Below are 26,174 nucleotides of genomic sequence, written 5' to 3' on the forward strand. Positions count from 1 at the left end.
GTCTTTAATTGCTTATATCTCAAAAACATGCTGAACTCGGTGACCCCCATTTTTTATTTCTGAAAAGTAATCAGAAGGGCAAGATGAAACTTTCTGCTAAGTTTAAAAAAATTCTGTTCAGTGGATTCAGAGCCACCTTCATTTTGTGATTTCTTTAAGGTAGCTCTGAATCCTCTAGACAGAATTTTTTTAAACTTTGCCGAAAGTTCTTCTAATTACTTTTCAGCAATAAAAAAGGGGGGTCACCGAGTTCGTTTTTGAGATATGAGGAACTAAATCCAAAATACAGGGTGTTTTTACTGGGCTTTCCCGTTGCCAAGGTAACTAATTACATCACAATAATGATCACTTCTTGTTTGGAAATGATCAGTGTTTCATATGGTACCATAACATTGCTGTTACGTGATACAGTGTTGTAGCGTCATTCGATCTAAACAGAGTTTTGTAAGTGTTGAAACCCTTTCGAGCCTCCTTAACAGAAACTAATACAATTTATGAAGTTAAGAATGCTGTGAGGGAGTATAAACGGATTTCAAATTTGACAAAAAACTGCAACTGTATCTCTTGATACTTTTAATAAATAAATAACGTTCACAGTGGAAATTCTTTACTATTAAGAAAACTTTAATTGAATTTAAAGCTATACGTGGGTTCATTTATTAATTCTTCTTTCTTTCTTTCCTTCCCCAGCTTATTTAGTCATTTTTATGCATATCGAGATATTAGTCTGATAATTTCTTTAACTCGCTAAAATTGTTTATTTTGTGAGGACTTTTTCGAATGCACCAAATTTGAGCATACAAATTATTGGTCGGTCATGTGGATCAAATAAATTCATTCCACAGAAATACAATATACCAAATTACTACAAATTTAACCAACATTGTCTATCAATAACAGCAATAACCTCAAAAACACTTTAAATAAAATAGAACTTTGCTTTTCAATTAACTTAAAAGGGCACTTTAACAAATTCTGTATAAAATGATGGTAACTTCTATTCTGTCAACATTTGTACACACGTAAATCTACACTCATTTTTCCTTGTTTACTCTATCCACTTTAGCAAGGTTCTTGATGGGATTTTCATCCAACAAAATTAATATCCCGAGAGCGTGTCTGGGCCGTAGCCAGAAAAAAATATGATTGAGGCAATGTTCATGGTTAAATTCTCTTCGTAGGTATTCTAGGTTTTTATAATGAGCACATTTTAAAGACAACATTGAAATCACGCTCTATTATAAAAAAATACGAAAAAATGACTCAAGCAAGTGCCTCGGTTTGTCTCGTACTGGCTACGGCCCTGCGTGTCACTGCCTGCTTTAAGAGCAGACTCCAAAAAGTTTTAAGGTCAAATCGATTAGGTCGTGAACGCCGGAAGTGTTCAACGTGCCACTTCAACGTATATGTACACCCAAAACGAACAATGGGTTTAGTTACGATAGATTTGTTCCCATGCTCCTGTTCGTTTAGCCTAAAACGACTAATCAGGGCTCTGTTCGTGAGCAGTCCCTCTTTTTCGGCGAAGTCCGTTGCGAGAGTAAAATGAATCAGGGAAAAAAACATATCTAAAGCTACGGTAATACGAGCAAAAAGAACGTCCAACTTGTCTCGCAACATTGCTGCGAAACTAGTCGAAAAGCGATGTCGTACGTTTTACATCCCACGAACAACCTGTCTCGTAGCAAAAAATGTGTTGCAAGTTGCATGAATTCACGCCTCTGATTGGCCAGCTACGAGGCACGTAAGCTTAATTAATCTGTGAGTGATTTTGTTGTGAAACAAGTTGCCTTGGAGTGGTAAAACAGGCACCATTTTAGAGATTTTGTTGCTGAAAGTACAACTGACCTCTACCTTCTGCAACACGCTGCAGCAACTTTCAACACATATTTTTTGTTGCGAGACAGGTTGTACGTGGGATGTAAAACGCACAAAATCGCTTTTCGACTAGTTACGCAGCAATGTTGCGAGACAAGTTGGACGTTTTTGCTGCTCGTGTTACCGTAGCTTAACCGCTGTTACAATGTGAAATGTTTCGTGCAACTTGTCCCGCCACAATGTCGCCAAAATATTGCGAGACAAGTTGCACGAAACATTTTACAGTGTAACAGCCTCTTAAGGCTACGGAACAAGCCGTGGAGTTTGATTTCTAAGTTGCACACACAACGCAAAAATGTGATTGGCTATCCGCCGGACATCTGTCAACAAGGTCCTACGCGACGCTTACCAAATTTATTTCTTCGCTGATTTATTTCTACTTGCTCGACAGACTTCGCCGCAAAAGAGAGACTGCTCATAGTCTCTGGTTCGTTTCCAGCGCGACGAATTTGGGTATCATCGATCTTTTAGCCATCGGTGACTTTCCCCATCTATGTGATGGCTAAATTTTCTCATGACTGGGATGCCTACTGTACAAAATCTGTCAGGCATAACCTGTAAGAAAATAATAATATTAGGACTTGTATATGACAATACGAGACATGATGTAGACGGAGTAATCAGATTCATCAAAAAGGCTTAAATCAAATAGAAGGAGCACTTACAAAGTCGCTCTTCCTTAACGACAATAATAATCGGTGAGCAATTCCGAAGTATACCCAATCGTGATGAGGCTCAAGTTTTGCGTCATCGAAAGTCCCAAGGTCTATGGGATGGTTCACGCCTTGCACAGAATCGAGGCTTCCCTAACGGGTAACCAGTGCTTTGAAAAACATGGCGGTAGAGATTTTACTTGTGGTTAGTGAAACGGCGCAAATTGGACTCTGTAAACAAATTAACTTTGACTTTGACAAATTAACTTTGACCGAATTTCAAACGAAAAATAAAAACGATCTGATCGGAAGTGTGTCATAACAATTGATCATTTCATCCTGAAAGTTTAAAGTTTAGAAAAGAAGAATATTATTGATATACAAAAAGGTATCAACACCGCACCTCAACTGTGATTTCACTTTTTCCAAGTCTAAGGACTGCCTTGTAAAGGGGTTTCTTGGCGGCTGTGTGGACGCCTCTGCTTTCTATATTTTGAATGTGCTCCAGCTTCAAAGTATCAATTAAATGATCATAAGCGGTAACGCACACTTCGCTACCAGAATCCACAGTAAAATGGATCAACTCTGATGACAAAGCCCCTAAAATTTAAGAAGAGATATTCTCATTTTCTTTCGTGAGTCCCCTTACCAGCGCAAATAAAAAATTCGTTATCGGGAGTTGGTGCATGTTTTAGAAGCGTTTTCACATGATATCACGGCCGCCATGTTGGTGTTCCAAAACAAAGGAATGGCGGCCATGATGGTGTATCATACAATCATACATATTTAATAATCCTAGAAGTTGTGAGACTATACAGGATACTAAAACAGTCAGCGACGGAAGAAAAAAGGGGAAGAAAAATAAACAAATACCTAAATTAAATTATTTACAACATAAATATTTACATTGCGTTGGAACATTGTCTTATGGTTGGCACAGCATTCGCTTGGAAGGCAGTAACAGACTCAGCATAAACAGCAGCCGTTGAAAGACCAATCCAGAGGGGGATGACAACAGGGAAAAAAGAGAACTTATATGTACCAAACTAATCTTACGGGAATTGAACTCTATTTTTATGCAAATACTTTCTATTGTTTCAGTAATCCAATATGGCTGCTGGTCACGTGAGTGAAAACGCTGTATTAGCTTTATTTGTAAAGAGATTTTCAGTGACCAACGTTTTTGTGGCCTCAACTATAACACAAGGTCCTGAGTATTAAAGGGCCATTCTTTTCTTTAGAATAAACTCAAATTAAGAAACAATCCCCAAACCAACTATATGTTTTCCCTGGGAAATAATTTCTATTAAAGTACTCAATGATCCTTGATCATACACAGATCAAGAATCACTCGGCAATCAATGTCTTGATTAGCTGACTACTCTGGACTAAATGCACACCAGGGATGGAGAGTTATGTCTTACTTATTGTTATAAACAGAGCTGATATCATACGACTCCACACTAGAGTTTAGGTACTTTCAAGTTAAGTAAATTTGAGCAAACTTCACGACTAACATGTGAAGTTGCCACTGTTCCTCAGTTGTGGTGAATGACTAAAACACTCAAAACAGATTACACACTTTAGACATTTTCATAGGCTCCCAATGACAGGTCATGCAACTGTGTGGCTAACCACTCGACCTGTTGCCTGACTGGTTGTTTAACCAACTAACCAAGCAGCCAATTAACTGGAAGACCTCCTTATTAAAAGACAGGTGAATGAGAAATATTGATTGACTGGCTGCTCAGCTGATTACTTTTAAGTTGCAATATATAGCAAGTGGTCCCTTTCCAGTTATCCTATAATATCATGTATGTATATACTTTGAATGATTATTAAACTCAGAGCAAAAAGAGATGTGTTGCAATTGGGATTTCGGCTTGATGGCTCTTGATGGGTATAACACAACTAATATTGAAACTAGGCAATTACCTTGTAAAGACTTTTTTACTCTTCTGTGGCAATTGAGTGGATAGCATGTCAGTCCACTCAGTGACTGACTGACTCCTTGATTGGCCGATTAAATGAGTTTCCAAACTGAGAGCCAACTGACAGACTGACGAAATAGACTGAGTTCCTGAATGACTGATTGACAGACTGACTAACTATTTGACTGACTGAAAGACTGGCTTGCTGGATAAGTGCTTACTTATTCATTGACCTTGTCTCACTAATTTTCTAGAGGACTGGCAAATCATGAAAAGCAAAACTTACTCAGTGACAATTTCCCTGTTGAGTCAACATTGAAAAACTGTTGGGATATCACTAGCTGAGTTGGTCTCTAATTGATTGACCATTGATTGAGGGCCACAAGTTCATCAGTAATGTTAGTTACTGTCACGTGTTACCCTCGTAAAATAAAGTCTCTCTCTCTCACCATAAAAGTTTATTTTTAATTACCCAATTCACAGCTGCATCTCTGACGATCGTTCGATATGACACCAACTGGTACGTAACTGGTCGATAGTCACCGCCAACTGACTGACTGACATTAGATAACACAGCAATATTCAATATCCTGACTAGATTATTTGTGTCTGGGACAAGAGTGGTGCTGCTAACTGCTGACCAAAGTAAATGGGTCTTCTAAAACAACATAATGTTGATCAGGTCTAGAAATTGCTTTGGCATTCACCTGAATATTTTAGCTACACAGGCCTCATCTTTGCGATCTAAGGGAATTGAACATCATTCGTGAAGCAAACTGAAGATGCAACTTACATACCTTCTCCTTTGCCAGATTTAAGAAACCCAGGGACGATGAGGAAAGGATACTTGTTTTCCGTCATTTCTGTTGGTTGCCCCCAGTATCCAATAACTTCAATTTCCTCCGGCTCCTGACATCGTAACAATGATGCTGCAGGGAACAAAATGATGTCAAAAGAGGCAGTAGATGGATGAGACAGGTTTTGTTAACCCTGATCAAAATTGCAGAAAATTGAAGGTGTTCCGATCACAAAAGTTCGTGATGCGAAGAAAAGAAATTCAAGGACATCGTGAAACACTCAAGGCTTATTATAAGACTACAACACAGGAACAAGTTAAACAGTGATCAGAGAGACAATAACACGGTATGTCATTGTGTCAAGTAAGCAAATAATGTGAGAATAACTGAAACAAGCGATGTACTTAATACAGCCGACAGAATCAACAGTGAGGCTGACTCAGTGTATAATTTCTAAAGTCAAATGGAACAACATGACATTGCGATAAAATAGCTGAACAGCGCAAGTGTTTTACCACAGGGTCCCAAATAACTGAGAGTCAGCGAGATACGGTAGTTATCAGGACTGACTTTACCATCTAGACAGTGTGTTGAGAATAACTTACAAAAGAACAAAGTTTGAACGACTAATTTAAATAGTTTTGCGGAATGTAGGTTCTTTTACAAATGTCAAGTAAAGTCACTCGTACGTTGAAAAAATCATTTTGATAAATTTATAAATGAACTAAAACGAAGAGCTGGAATTTTATTGGAAAGGAAGGACAAAACTTCGAAAACTAAACTGCTCTTACTCGCACTCTTCCTGTTAATCGCAGCTAAAATGTTGTAACACTTTGATGACGATACACTTACAAGAATAAAGCAATTGATGTTGGAAATAAAAAACTACGCCTTACGTTGTTGGAAAATAAGTTAGCCACGATACCCTTACGTCAAAACAACACTGCTGTGTGCCAGTATAGAACAAACCGCAAGAAAAGCGGCAAACTCGTGCAAGGACAAGCCTCAATCTTTCATCGTGATTTCAACTATAACTACTATGTAACTCAGAAATATTAAATATTTGAATCCCAGCATTCCATCTAAATTCACAAAGGTACTTCTATGAAGCCAATACATTTGACCGTTATTAACCAAAACTGTGTCATGACTTCGAACTGATCCCGTCTTAACTCGTTAACTCATCGGAAATTTTGACGGTTGTTTGGTTGTCTTTCTTGAGTTTTTGGCACGACGCTGCCGAGCTACGGACCTTATGTAGAAAAGAATATTCATCAGAAGCAATTACCCTGACAGAGCCACATTCGAGACCTGTGCAAGTAATGGCTCGTTTGGCTCGGCAGTGGATAAAAGAACGAGTCATATAAATATTGGAGTCTGTTATACCGGTAGTAGAGTCTCCGCTAGATGTGGCACTGAATTCTCTAGTTTAACCTCATGCACTATCCGTGATTGGAAGCCTATTCGTGCCAATGATTGGATGGTATCACTCACTCTTAAATCTCTTAGTTTAGTTTCCTCGTTCTTTTCAAGACTTGAAACCGGCTCTAACTAGTCTTTTCCTCCGTAATTTTATTTTGTTACTTGAAATTCAGATACGAATATTCTAATCGATGTGAACCAAGAATCTGGACCTCTGCACATTTGAACCGAAGCAGCGACAATTGACGTGTTTCATCAGTACTCTTTCCCAAAAATAAAATCAAGACTACTTCAAGCTTGTAGACTGACTGAGGCATTTAGAGCTGTAAGGGAAAACCCCCCTTGGTCATTAGGGAAATATCCCATTTATTTTGTTTGAACAATAGGTTTACTTATCAAAAATAGGGAATTGAATGCATCAAGAAATAAATTTGAAGAATATAACGTACATTGCTGACATAACGATGTTTGCAGATCTTGGTAATTGTGACTGGAAGGTTGAGCCCGACTTTGACATCCTTGACGGAGCAATGCGGCACCAAAGTTAAAAGGGGCAAATTTGCTCAAAACAATAATAATATTGTTTTCACCCACGAATTAATACAAAACGTTAAAGAACATGAAATAGTATTACTTGCCTTCCCTTTGAAATCTCTTTCGATGTCCTGGTAGCATTTTCTGCGTCATTGTTCTAAGTGTATCAACCAGCTCAGGATTCTGTAGATCAGAAAGAGCGTTGACTCCTTCCTTCCTGAATGCAGTGGTATAACAGCCTAATTCTACGTCATCCAGCCACCATTGAATATCTATGTCCTTAGCTGCAGAGTAACAACGGGATAAGAAGTGAATTTTTCAGTTTTTACAGAAACACCACAATTTCGATAGTGACCTCAGTTTATCAGGTTAAAAACCGGTTCGACCCCAAAAGCAATAAAAGTATCATATAAGACAGAATGCCTCAAATGATCGATTGCCGTTTGCCTTAAATAATGAACAGTTTGTGGTTGTTATATCAATACAGAGAAATGTATTCATGAATACAGAATTGACAGTTACCTGAAGACAAAATCTTTGCCCTATCCTCCGCGAAAACGATATTCAGCAGATGTAAGTCGTTTTCTCCCAAGAGGAATAGATCAGTTGCCGTCTCAAACCCTTGGCCGGCAAAATTGTCGCGATATTTCCTTAGATTTAATTTATCGAGAAATAAATCCACGACCGAACATTTTGATGCTGCCATCACAAACACAAGTAAAAGTCAAGTGAAAAACACTTTGATTATTTCGATTCCTAGCGCGTTATGACTGGAAGAATATATTGTCTATGATTGGTGTTACCTTAATTTTATTGTCTCTGATTGGCTCTTTGAAATCGATGGTTCTTGCGAGGGAAAAGCGTTTTGTTACGAAGGATTTACGCGACGCGGTACTTGTCCGATCTTGCCCTTGAATCCTATTGTGTCCTTCATGACGTTGGCATTGAAAACGAAACCAAATCATGGCGACGGTATTGTCTTGCCGGCTTTTGCTCAAACTTGTCGTTTGAATGAAGCCGATCAATATTATACGTGAAGTATTGTTTATCTCAGCTTCAACCTTTCTATCGTTCGTTTGTGGTGTTAAACTTGTGAATTGGCGATTTGTTCAGCTAAGGACGACATTTCAGCGTCAAATTTTTATCTTAATTTGTGGCTGATTCTGGCTTCCGTTGACACAACTGGACAAAGTTCCCAGAGACACTTGAGGACACCGTTAGTATTTCCGATTAATTTTCTTATGCGGCATGCGGGTTATTGATTGCAGCCTGTGACGGATTTTGCCTTTCTTTATTCTTCATTTCGTAGGGTGGTGTATTTGTATTTTACTTTTTTGAATTCAAACATGTCTCTACTTATGATATGCTCTTCTTCCTTTGGATGAGTAATATTCTTATATTCTTCTTTCAGTATGTAAATTTTCTTAGTTATTATATCTTTTAATTCAATTCATCAATAAATCAGTTCCTGTAAATGTTCCAAATATTTCACCCCATAGTCGTATTCAAAATGGACAAGTGATCTTTGAACTTATGTATCTGGAGAATTTAAGCAATAGGCAGATCATTTTGTTGTGTTCATTAAATGAGTAAAGAATCACTTCCTTTTTTTCTTCAGATTTTGAAAGTGTGATTGCTTAACAACTGATTGGCACAATGTTGAGCTTTGATTTTTGTCCAAAGGCTGTTTGCTTTGAGTGTAAGTTTTGGATTTTATGGTCTGCCATTACTCACGTTCAAAACTGACCGATTGGACCTCAGAGGGTTGGATCTAGGGAAAAGTGACATCATTTACTCACTAGCTTAAAATTTCAGCTTGTAAACGGAGCTTATTATACATGCAAAACAGGAGTTCAATAATATTCTGAAAGCCCAAAACTCCCTGTGCTGTATATAATTCAGCGGGCAACCCTAAAATCCGGAATCCGGAATCCGGAGTCACAGTCATTGTTTTACCAATAAAGAGGGCAAAAACTATCCTAAATATTCATAAAAGCTAACCTTAGGCCTAAAAACGTTTTTTTAGGCCTAATTAGGCCTAAGGTTAGCTTTTATGAAAGTTTAGGACAGTTTTTACTCTCTGTATTGGTAAAACAATGACTGTGATTCCGGATTCCGGGTTTTAGGGTTGCCCTAATTCAGCTGCGTACATACTGAGTCTTTGACATCATTTTCTCCTCAATTTAGCTCTCTCAAGATTTTAAAGTAGGTAATGGTTGACCATTAATTAGGAAAAGTCTAGTTACAATAAACAAGTGTCTTCTTGAAATCAAGACTGAAAAATTGGGTCACTTACTGTTTATTTACATAGTTTTGAAATCCAAAAAAAAAAAAAGATTTTTTGGTCATAGTAGCACTTTAAATGGTGTTGTTGAAAAAGCTTTCTTCAATGTTTGCATTGGCAGAGGTATTTTGGAGTATGCCAAACGGCCAACATTATAAAATGGGTATTTGACAGCAATAACTGCACATATATGCAACAATAACTAAAAGTTAACCATTTTAAAGATCGGCACTTAGACCTAGTTACTGCAGACATGTACTACCACAATTGAAAGCTGATCATTGGGTATTCTGCAAACACCCCTTCCCTGTTTGCATGAGTGTTGTATCATTTTAAACTATTGCCTTTGTCACAAGTTTGTTCAAAAAAACATATCAGTGTGATTACAACACTGCCACTCATTGTATTGAGAACTTGAAATCCTTCTTTGAAGTTTATGAGATAGAAAACTGTAACAGGTGAATATGTTATCTCTATTATTTGGCAATCTCCATTTAGGTTATGGATATTACTGCAAGTATGAAACTTCAACTACAATGCACATCAGAAAAATATAATCCATTAGATCTATTTTGGTTCCTTAAGGCCTCCCACTAGCAAAGTTTTAATGACTTTCGTTTTGAGATACAGCATCAAAAGTGAGTGTACAGAAAAAAACATGGGTAGAAATGGAAGTGCATTCCTGGAACCAATGTAGGGTCACAATCCCTCCTATGTTTAAGGGGTATAGATCGTTTTCACTGTCATGCAATAAAAGAATAAATCGAAAACCATCCAGTAGAAAAAGTCAAGAATTCGTGATGTTGTAGAAGATAAATGAAGAAGACACTTCTCCAAGTTTTAGGCCTGTGCGTTTCCCCAAACTTCAGATATTAGTCGAAATGTTTCGCAGAAATTTACAGAGTCCAGTATGAAAACGCCATGTTGGTGCACATCTGTGGTGCACCAATATGGCGGCCGGAAAATAGTGTCAACAGCTGTTACTTACTTTGGCTATCTAGGCGAGTGATCATCTGTACTGAACAGACAGCTATTTACCTAAGCACTTTTCCTAATGCTTTAAATTCTAAAAAGGCTCAAAACCATGAGATAAATATATATTTCTCAATAAACTCGATCGTTGCCTCGTGTCACGCACTGCTATAACTCAGAAATTCAAAATGCTCTGGTTTCCAAACGAAACACGCTATTAAGCTTTAAAATTGCAAATGGATACAAATTTACCGCCTCTTATGCCTGATGAGGATAAAAACTTTCGTGGCCCTTTAGTTTTGGATTTTAGAAAACAATGACGTCACATGAAAACGATCTATTTAGTTTTAACAATGGTCAGAAGGATAACAATCAAATACACTTAAAATCATAACATGATGACTTGCAAAAGCTCTGTAGACAGCATGATACTCATAATGCACTAGATACACATGTTCAGACCTCCCTCTATTTCTAAGAATATGTGTTTGAAAAGACTCTACCTACAAAACCCCCTGTAGGGAGGATCGGGGGGGGGGGGGGAAGGGAAGTGGACAGTTGGATTTGTTTCATGTTACATTTGATGATGGTTGATTGATGCTTACTTTTTTGTTTTCAAAAACCATAGCTTTATGCTTGAAAGCAGACTAAAGTGTGGTTTCACACACTATATAAAAACCAGCCTGTCGGATCGGTTTATTAAAAAATGTTATGTCACTTAAATTGATATTCAATGTAAGGAGAAATGTAGACTCGGAAAAATATCCGAGTCCCAGATGGGATTTGAACCCACGACCCTCCATGATCTAGTCTGATGCTCTAACCACTGAGCTACTGGAGACTCTATGGTGAGCAAGGGTCAATTTCCAGTAGCTCAGTGGTTAGAGCATCCGACTAGATCACGGAGGGTCGTGGGTTCAAATCCCATCTGGGACTCGGATATTTTTCCGAGTCTACATTTCTCCTTACATTGAATATCATTGTTGTTGTTTCATCTTGAACACACTCACTTTGGAGGTTGGTTGGCTACATCTTGATATGCATTAATGTGACAGCCCGATGCTGTTAGTGAGTTTCAAATATGCTAGTCAATACTTGGCTGTGTAGCCGCGCGATGCGGTTCCAGTCGAGACCCAGCATGGTTAGAGCATCCGACTAGATCACGGAGGGTCGTGGGTTCAAATCCCATCTGGGACTCGGATATTTTTCCCAGTCTACATTTCTCCTTACATTGAATATCATTGTTGTTGTTTCATCTTGAACACACTCACTTTGGAGGTTGGTTGGCTACATCTTGATATGCATTAATGTGACAGCCCGATGCTGTTAGTGAGTTTCAAATATGCTAGTCAATACTTGGCTGTGTAGCCGCGCGATGCGGTTCCAGTCGAGACCCAGCATGGTTAGAGCATCCGACTAGATCACGGAGGGTCGTGGGTTCAAATCCCATCTGGGACTCGGATATTTTTCCCAGTCTACATTTCTCCTTACATTGAATATCATTGTTGTTGTTTCATCTTTAACACACTCACTTTGGAGGTTGGTTGGCTGCATCTTGATATGCATTAATGTGACAGCGCGATGCTGTTAGTGAGTTTCAAATATGCTAGTCAATACTTGGCTGTGTAGCCGCGCGATGTGGTTCCAGTCGAGACCCACAAATTGACCCTTGCTCACCATAGAATCTCCAGTAGCTCATTGGTTAGAGCATCCGACTAGATCACAGAGGGTCGTGGGTTCAAATTCCATCTGGGACTCGGATGTTTTTCTGAGTCTACATTTCTCCTTACATTGAATGTCATTGTTGTTGTTTCATCTTTAACACAGTCACTTAAATTCCCATGGAAAACCAATTTACAAAATTGCTCTCCTTCTTGGGTGTTTTGTGTTGATATTGCATAGGGCATCATGATTGACACTTAATACTGGGGATTTCCTAATGCCAATCAGCTTATGCTTCCACCAGTGTAATTTTGCATTGTTTATGTTATATACCTAGAGCTAACCTTTAAGAATATGTCTTCATGTATTTTGTATCCTTTTAAGTAAAATCAAAAGATGCCCTTGCATTCAAGCCGCAAAAAAATAAAAATATTCAACAGGCTAGGTCAGTCGGTATTGCGAAAAAGTTAGGAGTTTTGACTTTTCCTGGTGGTCATGTTGAAAACTGCATTTCTTCTAACCTTACAAACCCCTGCTATTATCTAGTCCTTTTCTGCCAACCCTCACCGGTATATTGACCCCACGTTTCCCACCACGTTCCCACGTCCCCAAGTCGCTTGCCCTAACGCCCCCATGCAACTTTACAAGGAATTTAGCAAACCAAAATACGAAAGTCGGAAACAAAACAAAAATAAAAACAAACAAATCGTCGACGTAACCGTTGTGGGAATGCGAGTAACATTGGTGACAAAGTTGTTGTCAAACAAACGCTCGCACTAAGTGGATTTATGTTATGAAAGTAATTAGATGCGCACCGATTTCCGAGTTCATGTCTGCCTCCCCTTCCAAGTGAGTCTAAAGTGCGAAGTTTTTGTGATGGTTTTTCATAAGAAAAACCTCGCACCTAGACTCCCTTTGAAGAGGAGGCACACATGAACTCGGAAATGGCCTATTAGTTTTGTGGCTTGGGAAACCCATGCATGTCAGGGATTCCGGAAACCCGAAAACAGAAACCAATTTCGAAAATAAGAAAACCAGATAACTATTAACGCGAAGGAAAGGAGGCTTGAAAAAGTTTTCGTATATCGCAAAAAAACCAAAAAAAACATAAGAGACACGTTGTTGCTCTTGTTGTTTGTTCAGACAAACCTTTTATCAGAGTTTTCGTATCGTTCCACTTTGTTCATTTGACTTGATGTCACATGCAGGGCCCACCTGTGACGTCAAGTCAAAACCAATTCATACAGAAGCAATGTGAAAGTAGGACGATACAAAAACTCTCATAAAAGGTTTGTCTGAACAAATGTTTAGTTTGTTGGTTCTCTATTATGCTCCGAGAGGTTTTTCTCCGGGTTTTCTTGTTTTCCCGTCTCCTCAATAACCAAGCTACACTTTTGATGTATATGGGTTATTGACCAAGCGTGAGGTCAAGATGGCTGGATATTGGCCAAGTTCTTTTTGTGCGTGTTTGTGGACCGAGACGAAGCCGAGGGCCATAAACACACAAAAAAAGAACGAGGCCAATATCCAGCCATCTTGACCGAACAAGCTTGGTCAATAAAGGATTTATTATATGGGATAGAACACCAAAAACATGATCTTTGATCTTGCGGGACCAAGCGAGAAATCCCGAGCGGGCAGTAGAGCTCCATCTTGCCCGCTCGGGTAGCGAATCACAGCGCGGGATTTGTTTCATCTTGCCCGCTCAAGGAGCTAGTCATACAATAAGATTAAACTCTGTACAGTGTCCCAGCGCTAAATAGACTAAATACAGTTGACACTTAAAAGAAAGTTCATCATCATCATCTACATCGTCATCGTCATCTGGTGGATCGATGTTGACGTGGCAACGTTTGTTCACCACGTCACAACCTGCGATCTCAGAATCTTAGGATCCTTCTTAGAATGTTGCCAGTTCCTATAGTCCCTATAAGTGCCCCTTTCTACAACGCTTGAAATTGGACATTAACACGCAACCGATCCAGTCACCAACAACCCCCAAAGCTCCAATTAACAACCACAGGCACGACGTCGGTTTTCATCAGCCACACTTTTTTTTTACTATCAACACCATTCTTTTCTTCTTCTTCTTCTTCTTCTTCTTCTTCTTCTTCGTCTTCTTCTTCTTCTTATTGTTGTTGTTTATGGATCCAACTACACTGCAAGGTTGAACAGGATTTAAAGTTATAAACAGTTAAGAGTTGAATGCAGCTGCCGATGGTGAGCGAAAACGCGATTCCGGTGAAGACGGTTACTTACTTAGGTAGTGTTTTCCTTTCCCTTATGGGGGACGTCACGGGAAGTCATGCAGCCTACGAGTAGCCTTAATGTTTCCGTTTGGTGTTGTTTCTTTTGATGTGTCTTCTGGTATTTTGCTATACGAATTCAAAGCCCGGATAATTTAAAAAACGGGTTCAAAACGAACAGAGTAGAATTTTGTGCTGCCTACCTTCCCGCCAGACGTTTGCAGGAGAGTCAAACTGTAAATTCTGTTTCTTATAGATTACGATTCGTTTTCGCTTCCGCTGAGGAAGCCGCATGGCAACAGTCAATTTCCGTCTCCACGGTTTATCAGAGGGCTAGATGAAACTTTCTGCAAATTTTAAAGAAATTCTGTGTAGTGGATTCAGAGCCACCTTAATGTTGTGATTTCGTTACGGTAGCTCTGAATCCTCTAGACAGAATTTTTTTAAACTTTGCCGAAAGTTCTTCTAATTACTTTTCAGCAATAAAAGAGGGGGATCACCAAAGTAACTAATTACATCACAATAATGATCACTTCTTGTTTGGAAATGATCAGTGTTTCATATGGTACCATAACATTGCTGTTACGTGATACAGTGTTGTTTAGCGTCATTCGATCTAAACAGAGTCTTCTTAGAAGTGAAGGGGTAGTTTCTAAAGAAACTGTGGTGCTGCGTCGGTGGGGAAGTAGTATACAAAAATTTGGTTTTATCAACGGAGTTGATAATGTAAATTGGCCACCGTACAGAGATTCTAAAAGCTGACGTTTCGAGCGTTAGCCCTTCGTCAGAGCGAATCGAGGGATTATGGGTTACGTGTAGTTACACGTAACCCATAATCCCTCGATTCGCTCTGACGAAGGGCTAACGCTCGAAACGTCAGCTTTTAGAATCTCTGTACGGTGGCCAATTTACATTATCAACTCCGTTGATAAAACCAAATCTTCTTAGAAGTGTTGAAACCCTTTCGAGCCTCCTTGAAACTAACACAATTTATGAAGTTAAGGATGCTGTGAGGGAGTATAAACGGATTTCAAATTTAACAAAAAACTGCAACTGTATTTCTTGATAATTTTAATAAATAGCGTTCACAGAGGAAATTCTCTAATATTAAGAAAACTTTAATTGCAGTTAAAGCTATATGTGGGTTCATTTATTCATTCATTCTTTCTTTCTTTCTTTCCTTCCCCAACTTATTTAGTTATTTTTATGTAAATCGAGATATTAGTCTGATAATTTCTTTAATTCGCTAAAATTTGTTATTTTGTGAGGACTTTTTCGAATGCACCAAATTTGTTCGTGCAAATTATTGGTCGGTCAAATTCGCCTGTATAAAATGATGGTAACTTCTATTCGGTCAACATTTGTACACACGTAAATGTACACTCATTTTTCCTTGTTTACTCTATTCACTTCGCAAGGTTCTTGATGGTATTTTCATCCAACAAAATAAATATCCCGAGAGCGTGTCACCACCTGGTTTATTAAAGGGGCTAGGTCACGCAAGTTTAGGCAATTTCAGCACTGATCGAATGTTCATAGAATTCACTAAAATATCAAAATAACTGTTCAAAACTACCTATAGAAGAACTCTAACAAAACACAGGGAAGCCAAGAAGGGACATGGATGGACAAAACTGGAGAGGATTGAAGTGGATTGAATTTGGGTAAATTTGAAAAACGTCGGCCCACCTTTTTTCAAATTTATATCAATCTATATCAAAATGTCATTTACAAAGCTGGAAAATCATTCTCAGTTGTTAAGTGGCCGTGATTTTGCAAATGAAAGACTCTTGTTCTGCCAATTTGACGTTTAGACCTCATAATTAACAAAATGAAACAAAATTACCTAAAATAGCGTGACCTAGCCCCTTTAATTAAGGTAAAATCGAGTAGGTCGTGAACGCCGAAAGTGTTCAACGTGCCACTTCAACGTATATGTACATCCAAATTTTAAAACGAACGATGGGTTTAGTTACGATAGATTTTTTCCAAAGCTCCTGTTCTTTTAGCCTAAAACGACTAATCAGGGCTCTGTTCGTTTAGACTACGAACAGTCCCTCTTTTCCGGCGAAGTTCGTTGCGCGAGTAAAATAAATCAGGGAAAAAACATTATGTAAAGCTACGGTAATACGAGCAAAAAGAACGTCCAACTTGTCTCGCAACGTTGCTGCGAAACTAGTTGAAAAGCGATGTCGCTCGTTTTACATCCCACGCACAACCTGTCTCGCAACAAAAAAAATGTGTTGCAAGTTGCGAGAATTCAGGCCTCTGATTGGCCAGCTACGAGGTCACGTAAGCTTAATTAATTAATCTATGAGTGATTTTGTTTTGAAACAAGTTGCTTTGGAGAGGTAAGACGGGCAGCATTTTGGAGATTTTGTTGCTGAAAGTACAACTTGCAACACATATTTTTTGTTGCTCGTATTACCGTAGCTTAAGCGCTGTTACACTGCGAAATGTTTCGTGCAACTTGTTTCGCGATGTTTTGGCGACATTGTGGCGGTACAAGCTGCACGAAACATTTTACAGTGTAACATACCCTGCAACGGCCAAAATCTTTGCGAGACAAGTTGCAAGAGCCGTTGCGGAAAGTAGAACCATGTTCTACTTTTCGTGCACGAAACATTTTACAGTGTAACAGCACCTTAAGAGGGTCTCAATGGGGTTAACCGTCAACCGTCAAATGGCCCAAAACTTGACCGTCAACCGTCAAAAACGGAATATTTTACCGTCAACCGTCAAATGAGCGAGCCAAAATTAGGCGTCAAATTTCTCAGATATCCTTAAACGATCGAGACCGATTGACTTGAATGGGGTCAAGTCAAGCTGTTAATAATTGATCATTTTAATATATCACAGAAATACATATTTTTACTTGTAGTCTCAAGTAAAACCGGCTAGCGACAGAACTGACTTCCGTCGGTTAACACTTCCGGTGTCGTAATACGTCCAGCGGTAAGGGAGGTGATGTAATTACGCTAATAATACACATAGTTGACATAGTTGAAGACCAATAACCTTATTTTTAGTGAACAAATTATAGGATTAAATCCAGTATTCAAATATGAGAAAAAACATATCGTTTTATCAAAACTTACAGTCAAATTTGTGCTTTAAATTCGTGTGATAAACGTCATTCCGAAAAATTAACCGTCAACCGTCAAATGACCTAAAATTTAACCGTCAACCGTCAAAACGACTTATTTTTAACCGTCAACCGTCAAAGAGACCCCCCCTCCCCCCCATTGAGACCCTCCCTTAAGGCTACGGACCAAGCCATGGACTTTGAATTCTGAGTTGCGCGCACAACGCAAAAATGTGATTGGCTATCCGCCGGACATCTGTCAACAAGGTCCTACGCGGCGCTTACCAAATTTATTTCTTCGCTGATTTATTTCTACTTGCTCGACAGACTTCGCCGCAAAAGAGAGACTGCTCATAGTCTCTGGTTCGTTTCCAGCGCGACGAATTTGGGTATCATCGATCTTTTAGCCATCGGTGACTTTTCCCATCTATGTGATGGCTAAATTTTCTCATGACTGGGATGCCAACTGTACAAAATCTGTCAGGCATAACCTGTAAGAAAATAATAACATTAGGACTTGTATATGACAATACGAGACATGATGTAGACGGAGCATGATCAGATTCATCAAAAAGGCTTAAATAAAATAGAAATAGGACCTACTTACAGGGCCGTAGCCAGAAAAAAATTATGACTGAGGCAATTTCCATGGTTAAATTCGCTTCGTCGGTGTTTATGATGAGTACATTTTAAAGAGAATGCTGGAATCACGCTTTATTTTGAAAAATCACAACAACAAAAAACTGAGGCAACTGCCTCGGTTTGCCTCATACTGGCTACGGCCCTGACTTACAGAGTCGCTTTTCCGTAGCTATAAAGAAGACGCCTTGTTTCTATCAGCACCGACAATGATAATCGGTGACCAATTTCGAAGTATACCCAATCGTGATGAGAGTCAAGTTTTGCGTCATCAAAAGTCCCAAGGTCTCTGGGATGGTGCACAATTTTACAGTTACGCCTCGCACAGAATCGAGGCTTCCCTAACGGGTAACCAGTGCTTTGAATAACATGGCGGTAGAGATTTTCGTTGTGGTTAGTGAAACGGCGAAAATTGGACTCTGTAAACGTATGCTGCGCGACAAATTAACTTTGACCGAATTTCAAACGAAAAGTAAAAACGATCTGATCGGAAGTGTGTCATAACAATTGATCATTTCATCCTGAAAGTTTAAAGTTTAAAGTTTAAAAAAGAAAAATATTGTTGATATACAAAAAGGTATCAAGACCGCACCTCAACTGTGATTTCACTTTTTCCAAGTCTAAGGACTGCCTTGTAAAGGGGTTTCTTGGCGGCTGTGTGGACGCCTCTGCTTTCTATGTTCTGAATGTGCTCCAGCTTCAAAGTATCAATTAAATGGTCATAAACGGTAACGCACACTTCGCTACCAGAATCCACAGTAAAATTGATCGACTCTGATGACAAAGCCCCTAAAATTTAAGAAGATATTCTCATTTTCTTTCTTGAGTCCCCTTACCAGCGCAAATAAAAAATTCGTGATCGGGAGTTGATGCATGTTTTAGAAGCGTTTTCACATGATATCACGGCCGCCATGTTGGTGTTCCAAAACAAAGGAATGGCGGCCATGATGGTGTATCATACAAACATACATATTTAATAATCCTAGAAGTCGTGAGACTATACAGGATACTAAAACAATAAGCAACGGAAGCGAAAAGGGGAAAAAAATAAACAAATACCTAAATTAAATTATTTACAACATATAAATATTTACATTGCGTTGGAACATTGTCTTATGGTTGGCACAGCATTCGCTTTGGAAGGCAGTAACAGACTCAGCATTAACAGCAGCCGTTGAAAGACCAATCCAGAGGGGGATGACAACAGGGAAAAAAGAGAACTTATTTGTACCAAACTAATCCTACGGGAATTGAACTCTATTTTTATGCAAATACTTTCTTTTGTTTTAGTAATCCAATATGGTTACTGGTCACGTGAGTGAAAACGCTCTATGAGCATTATTTGTAAAGATATTTCCATTGGCCAACGTTTATAAGGTCCTGAGCAAGAGATGAGTATTAAAGGGCCATTCTTTTCTTTAGAATAAACTCAAATTAAGAAACAATCCCGAAACCAACTGTATGTTTTCCCTGGGAAATAATTTCTACTAAACTACTCAAAGATCCTTGATCATACACAGATCAAGAATCACTCGGCAATCAATGTCTTGATTAGCTGACTACTCTGGACTAAATGCACACCAGGGGTGGAGAGTTATGTCTTACTTATTGTCATAAACAGAGCTGATACCATACGACTCCACACTAGAGTTTAGGTACTTTCAAGTTAAGTAAATGTGAACTAACTTCACGACTAACATGTGAAGTTGCCACTGTTCCTCAGTTGTGGTGAATGACTAAAACACTAAAAACAGATTACACACTTTTGACATTTTTATAGGCTCCCCATGACAGGTCATGCAACTGTGTGGCGAACCACTCGACCTGTTGCCTGACTGGTTGTTTAACCAACTAACCAAGCAGCCAATTAACTGAAAGGCCTTCTTATTAAAAGATAGCTGAATGAGAAATATTGATTGACTGGCTGCTCAGCTGATTGCTGTAAGTTGCAATATATAGCAAGTGGTACCTTTCCAGGTATCCTATAATATCATGTATGTATATACTTTGTATCAAACATGATAATGTAATGGATTTGATGATAAAAATTAGGGGCAGAAACACACTTATTAAAGACAACGTTTCGGTGTCCTCATGACACCATCATCAGGTCAAATATAATATTTTACAGATAACTCGAATATTAATGTTCAAGATTAAGTTCAAAGTCCCTAGAGGCTAGGTGAAAAGTTTTGCCTTTATCGAGTCACTTTGGATATTCAGACACGGTTTGTGCTCGCGAATAAGGAAATGAACCTAGCTTATTCGCGAGCACAAACCGTGTCTGAATATCCAAAGTGACTCGATAAAGGCAAAACTTTTCACCTAGCCTCTAGGGACTTTGAACTTAATCTTGAACATTAATATTCGAGTTATCTGTAAAATATTATATTTGACCTGATGATGGTGTCATGAGGACACCGAAACGTTGTCTTTAATAAGTATATACTTTGAATGATTATTAAACTCAGTGCAAAAAGAGATGTGTTGCAATTGGCGTGTCGGCTTGATGGCTCTTGATGGGCATAACACCCCTAATATTGAAACTAGGCAATAACCTTGTAAAGACTTTTTGACTCTTCCGTGGCAATTGAGTGGATAGCATGTCAGTCCACTCAGTGACTGAATGACTCCTTGATTGGCCGAGTAAATGAGTTTCCAAACTGAGAGCCAACTGACAGACTGACGAAATAGACTGAGTTCCTGAATGACTGATTGACAGACTGACTAACTATTTGACTGACTGAAAGACCGGCTTGCTGGATAAGTGCTTACTTATTCATTGACCTTGTCTCACTAATTTGCTAAAGGACTGGCAAATCATGAAAAGCAAAACCTACCTACTGACAATCTGGCTGTTGGGTCAATATTGAAAAACTGGTGGCCTATCACTAGCTGAGTTGGTCTCTAATTGATTGACCATGAAAGTTTTTTTTTAATTACCCAATTCACAGCTGCATCTCTGAAGATCGTTCGATATGACACCAACTGGTACGTAACTGGTCGATATTCACCGCCAACTGACTGACTGACATTAGATAACACAACAATATTCAATATCCTGACTAGTTTATTTGTGTCTGGGACAAGAGTAGTGCTGCTAACTGCTGACCAAAGTAAATGGGTCTTCTAAAACAACATAATGTTGATCAGGTCTAGAAATTGCTGTGGCATTCACCTGAATATTGTAGCTACACAGGCCTCATCTTTGCCATCTAAGGGAATTGAACACCATTCGTGAAGCAAACTGAAGATGCAACTTACATACCTTCTCCTTTGCCAGATTTAAGAAACCCAGGGACGATGAGGAAAGGATACTTGTTTTCCGTCATTTCTGTTGGTTGCCCCCAGTATCCAATAACTTCAATTTCCTCCGGCTCCTGACATCGTAACAATGATGCTGCAGGGAACAAAATGATGTCAAAAGAGGCATTAGATGTTAACCCTAATCAAAATTGTAGAAAATTGAAGGTGTTCCGATCACAAAAGTTCGGAAGAAAAGAAATTCAAGGACATTGTGAAACACTCAAGGCTTATTATAAGACCACAACACAGGAACAAGTTAAACAGTGATCAGAGAGACAATAACACGGTATGTCATTGTGTCAAGTAATCAAATAATGTGAGAATCACTGAAACATGCGATCTACTGAATACAGACAGAATAAACAGTGAGGCTGACTTCAGTGTATAATTTCTTAACTCAAATGGAACAACATGACATTGCTGATAAAATAGCTGAACAGCGCGAGGGTTTCACCACAGGGTCCCACAGAACTGAGAGTCAGCGAGATACGGTAGTTATCAGGACTGACTTTACCATCTAGACAGTGTGTTGAGTATAACTTACAAAAGAACAAAGTTTGAACGACTAATTTAAATAGTTTTGCGGAATGTAGGTTCTTTTACAAATGGTAAGTAAAGTCATTCGTACGTTGAAAAAATCATTTTGATAAATTTATAAATGAACTAAAACGAAGAGCTGGAATCCTATCCTGTTAATCGCAGCTAAAATGTTGTAACACTTTGAAGACGATACACTTACAAGAATAAAGCAATTGATGTTGGAAATAAAAAATCTACGCCTTACGTTGTTGGAAAATAAGTTAGCCAGGATACCCTAAAGTCAAAACAACACTGCTGTGTGCCAGTATTGAACAAACCGCAAGAAAAGCGGCAAAATCGTGCAAGGACAAGCCTCAATCTTTCATCGTGATTTCAAATATAACTACTATGTAACTCAGAAATATTAAATATTTGAATCCCAGCATTCCAACCAAATTGACAAAGGCACTTCTATGAAGCCAATACATTTGACCGTTATTAACCAAAGCTGTGTCATGACTTTGAACGGTTCCCGTGTTAACTCGTTAACTCATCGGAAATTTGGACGGTTTTTTGGTTGTCTTTCTTGAGTTTTTGGCACGACGCTGCCGAGCTACGGACCTTATGTAGAAAAGAATATTCACCAGAAGCAATTACCCTGATAGAGCCACATTCGAGACCTGTGGAAGTAATGGCTCGTTTGGCTCGGCAGTGGATAAAAGAACGAGTCATATAAATATTGTAGTCTGTTATACCGGTAGTAGAGTCTCTGCTAGATGTGGCACTGAATTCTCTAGTTTAACCTCATGCACTATCCGTGATTGGAAGCCTATTCGTGCCAATGATTGGATGGTATCACTCACTCTTAAATCTCTTAGTTTAGTTTCCTCGTTCTTTTCAAGACTTGAAACCGGCTCTAACTAGTCTTTTCCTCCGTAATTTTATTTTGTTAATACATGAAGAGGCAGATACGAATATTCTAATCGATGTGAACCAAGAATCTGGACCTCTGCACATTTGAACCGAAGCAGCGACAACTGACGTGTTTCATCAGTACTCTTTCCCAAAAATAAAATCAAGACTACTTCAAGCTTGTAGACTGACTCAGGCTGAGGGATTTAGGGCTGTAAGGGAAAACCCCTTCGTCATTAGGGAAATATCCCATTTATTTTGTTTGAACAATAGGTTTACTTATGAAAAATAGTGAATTGAATGCATCATCAAACATGTCAAATAAATTTGAAGAATATAGCGTACATTGCTGAGATAACGATGTTTGCAGATCTCGGTAATTGTGACTGGAAGGTTGAGCCCGACGTTGACATCCTTGACGGAGCAATGCGGCACCAAAGTTAAAAGGGGCAAATTTGCTCACAACAATAATAATATTGTTTTCATCCACGAAATAATACAAACCGTGAAAGAACATGAAATAGTATTACTTGCCTTCTCTTTGAAATCTCTTTCGATGTCCTGGTAGCATTTTCTGCGTCATTGTTTTTAGTGTATCAACCAGTTCAGGATTCTGTAGATCAGAAAGAGCGTTGACTCCTTTCTTCCTGAATGCAGTGGTATAACAGCCTAATTCTACGTCATCCAGCCACCATTGAATATCTATGTCCTTAGCTGCAGAGTAACAACGGGATAAGAAGTGAATTTTTGCTTCAGTTTTTACAGAAACGCCACAATTTCGATAGTGACCTCAGTTTATCAGGTTAAAAACCGGTTCGACCCCAAAAGCAATAAAAGTACATATAAGACAGAATGCCTCAAAGGATCGATTGCCGTTTGCCTTAAATAATGAACAGTTTGTAGTTGTTATATCAATACAGACAAATGTATTCATGAATACAGAATTGACAGTTACCTGCAGACAAAATCTTTGCCCTATCCTCCTTGAAAACGATATTCAGCAGATCTAAGTCGTTTTCTCCCAAGAGGAATAGATCAGTCGCCCTCTCAAAGCCTTGCTTGTAAAAATTGTCGCGATATTTCTTTAGATTTAATTTATCGAGAAATAAATCCACGGCCGAACATTTTGATGCTGCCATCACAAACACAAGTAAAAGTCAAGTAAAAAACACTTTGATTATTTCGATTCCCAGCGCGTTATGACTGGAAGAATATATTGTCTATGATTGGTGTTTACCTTAATTTTATTGTCTCTGATTGGCTCTTTGAAATCGATGGTTCTTGCGAGGGAAAAGCGTTTGTCACGAAGGATTACGCGACGCGCTACATGTCCGATCTTGCCCTCGAATCCTATTGTCTCCTTGATGACGTTGCATTGAAAACGAAACCAAATCATGGCGACGGTATTGTCTTGCCGGTTTTTGCTCAAACTTGTCGTTTGAATGAAGCCGATCAATATTATACGTGAAGTATTGTTTATCTCAGCTTCAACCTTTCTATCGTTCGTTTGTGGTGTTAAACTTGTGAATTGGCGATTTGTTTAGCGAAGGACGACATTTCAGCGTCAAATTTTTATCTTTAATAATTTGTGCCTGATTCTGGCTTCCGTTGACACAACTGGACAAAGTTCCCAGGGACACTTGAGGACACCGTTAGTGTTTCCGATTAATTTTCTTATGCGGCATGGGGCTTGTTGATTGCGGCCTGTGGCGGATTTTGCCTTCCTTTATTCTTCAATTCATTTCGTAGGGTACTGTATTTGTATTTTGTATTTTAAATTATGATATGCTCTTCTTCCTTTGGATGAGTAATATTCTTATATTCTTCTTTCAGTATTTAAATTTTCTTAGTTATTATATCTTTTAATTCAATTCATCAGTAAATCAGTTCCTGTAAATGTTCCAAATATTTCACCCCAGAGTCGTATTCAAAATGGAGAAGTGATCCTTGAACTTATGTATCTGGAGAATTTAAGCAATTGGCAGATCATTTTGTTGCGTTCATTTGTTCCGACTCGATGAGTTAAAGAAATGTAGATATTTTTAAGTGTGGCTTAACGTAAAATGGAGAAGTGATTTAAAAATTCAGGTGGACTGAACGGGTTTCGAATCCGTGACCTCAGCGATGCCGATGCAATGCTCACCCAACTGTGCTATAAAACCGAGCAGTGAGCGGATGATCAATATTTGTTGGTCATAATCATTTGTTCCCATCAAGGACTCGTTGAATGCAAGAAATGCCAGGATCACTTCTCCATTTCGTCTATAACCTTTACTTAAAAATATGTACATTTCTGTCATTAAATGAGTATTAAAATGAAAGTGCTACTATGATTTAAAAAAAAAAAATCACTTCATTTTTTTCTTCAGATTTTGATAGTGTGATTGCTTAACAACTGATTGGCACAATGTAGAGCTTTGATTTTTGTCCAAAGGCTATTTACTTTGAGTGTAAGTTTTGGATTTTATGGTCTGGCATTATTCACGTTCAAAACTGACCGATTGGACCTCAGAGGGTTGGATCTATGGAAAAGTGACATCATTTACTCACTAGCTTAAAATTTCAGCTTGTAAATGAAGCTTATTATATATGCAAAACAGGAGTTCAGTGAAAAACTCCCCGTGCTCCATATTAATTCAGCTGCGTACACACTGAGTCTTTGACATCATTTTCTCCTCAATTCAGCTCTCTCAAGATTTTAAAGTTGGTAGACCATTAATTAGGAAAAGTCTAGTTACAATAAACAGGTGTCTTCTTGAAATCAAGGCTGAAAAATTGGGTCATTTACTGTTTATTTACATAGTTTTCAAATCCAAATAAAAATAAAAATTGATTTTTTGGTCATAGTAGCACTTTAAATGGTGTTGTTGAAAAAGCCTTCTTCAATGTTTGCATTGGTAGGGGTATTTTGCAGAATGCCAAATGCTGAATACCAAACAGCCAACATCATAAAATGGGTATCTGACAGCAATAACTCTACATATACGCAACCATAACTAAAAGCTAACCATTTTAAAAATCGCGGCTTAGACCTAGTTAACCATTCGGTATTCTGCAAACCCTTCATTGTTTGCATCAGTGTTGTATCATTTTAAACTATTGCCTTTGTCACAAGTTTGTTAAAAAAACATATCAGTGTGATTACAACACTGCCACTCATTGTATTGAGAACTTGAAATCCTTCTTTGAAGTTTATGAGTTAGAAAACGGTAACAGGTGAATATGTTATCTCTATTATTTGGCAACCTCCATTTAGGGTATGAATATTACTGCAAGTATGAAACTTCAACTACAATGCACATCAGAAAAATATAATCCATTAGATCTATTTTGG

The 26,174-nt window shown here is 38.5% G+C and overlaps 2 protein-coding genes across 2 annotated transcripts; both read right to left on the reverse strand.

Annotated features, from left to right (window-relative positions):
* Positions 1-451: 451 nt before the first annotated feature.
* On the reverse strand, positions 452-7,981 carry LOC137996267 (uncharacterized). Its single transcript, XM_068841681.1, has 5 exons — positions 7,738-7,981; positions 7,320-7,499; positions 5,260-5,391; positions 2,935-3,131; positions 452-2,433 (listed from the first exon to the last, which is right to left on the reverse strand). Exons 1-5 carry the CDS (start codon positions 7,919-7,921, stop codon positions 2,335-2,337), a joined length of 792 nt encoding a protein of 263 aa, XP_068697782.1. The 5' UTR covers positions 7,922-7,981; the 3' UTR covers positions 452-2,334.
* Positions 7,982-15,433: 7,452 nt separating this feature from the next.
* Positions 15,434-24,043, reverse strand: LOC137996275 (uncharacterized). Its single transcript, XM_068841689.1, has 5 exons — positions 23,796-24,043; positions 23,375-23,554; positions 21,372-21,503; positions 18,696-18,892; positions 15,434-17,955 (listed from the first exon to the last, which is right to left on the reverse strand). Exons 1-5 carry the CDS (start codon positions 23,977-23,979, stop codon positions 17,857-17,859), a joined length of 792 nt encoding a protein of 263 aa, XP_068697790.1. The 5' UTR covers positions 23,980-24,043; the 3' UTR covers positions 15,434-17,856.
* Between the last annotated feature and the right edge of the window lie 2,131 nt (positions 24,044-26,174).

Source organism: Montipora foliosa, chromosome 1, assembly GCF_036669935.1.
Source record: "Montipora foliosa isolate CH-2021 chromosome 1, ASM3666993v2, whole genome shotgun sequence".
Classification (NCBI taxonomy): domain Eukaryota; kingdom Metazoa; phylum Cnidaria; class Anthozoa; order Scleractinia; family Acroporidae; genus Montipora; species Montipora foliosa.

Excerpts from the sequence above, each read along its gene's own strand:
- LOC137996267 (XM_068841681.1), bottom strand. The coding sequence starts at position 7,921 with ATGGCAGCATCAAAATGTTCGGTCGTGGATTTATTTCTCGATAAATTA. Across the intron at positions 7,500-7,737 it reads GGCAAAGATTTTGTCTTCAG|CTAAGGACATAGATATTCAA; the intron begins GTAACTGTCAAT and ends GTTACTCTGCAG. Across the intron at positions 5,392-7,319 it reads AAAGAGATTTCAAAGGGAAG|CATCATTGTTACGATGTCAG; the intron begins GCAAGTAATACT and ends TGTTCCCTGCAG.
- LOC137996275 (XM_068841689.1), bottom strand. The coding sequence starts at position 23,979 with ATGGCAGCATCAAAATGTTCGGCCGTGGATTTATTTCTCGATAAATTA. Across the intron at positions 23,555-23,795 it reads GGCAAAGATTTTGTCTGCAG|CTAAGGACATAGATATTCAA; the intron begins GTAACTGTCAAT and ends GTTACTCTGCAG. Across the intron at positions 18,893-21,371 it reads TAAATCTGGCAAAGGAGAAG|GGGCTTTGTCATCAGAGTCG; the intron begins GTATGTAAGTTG and ends CTTAAATTTTAG.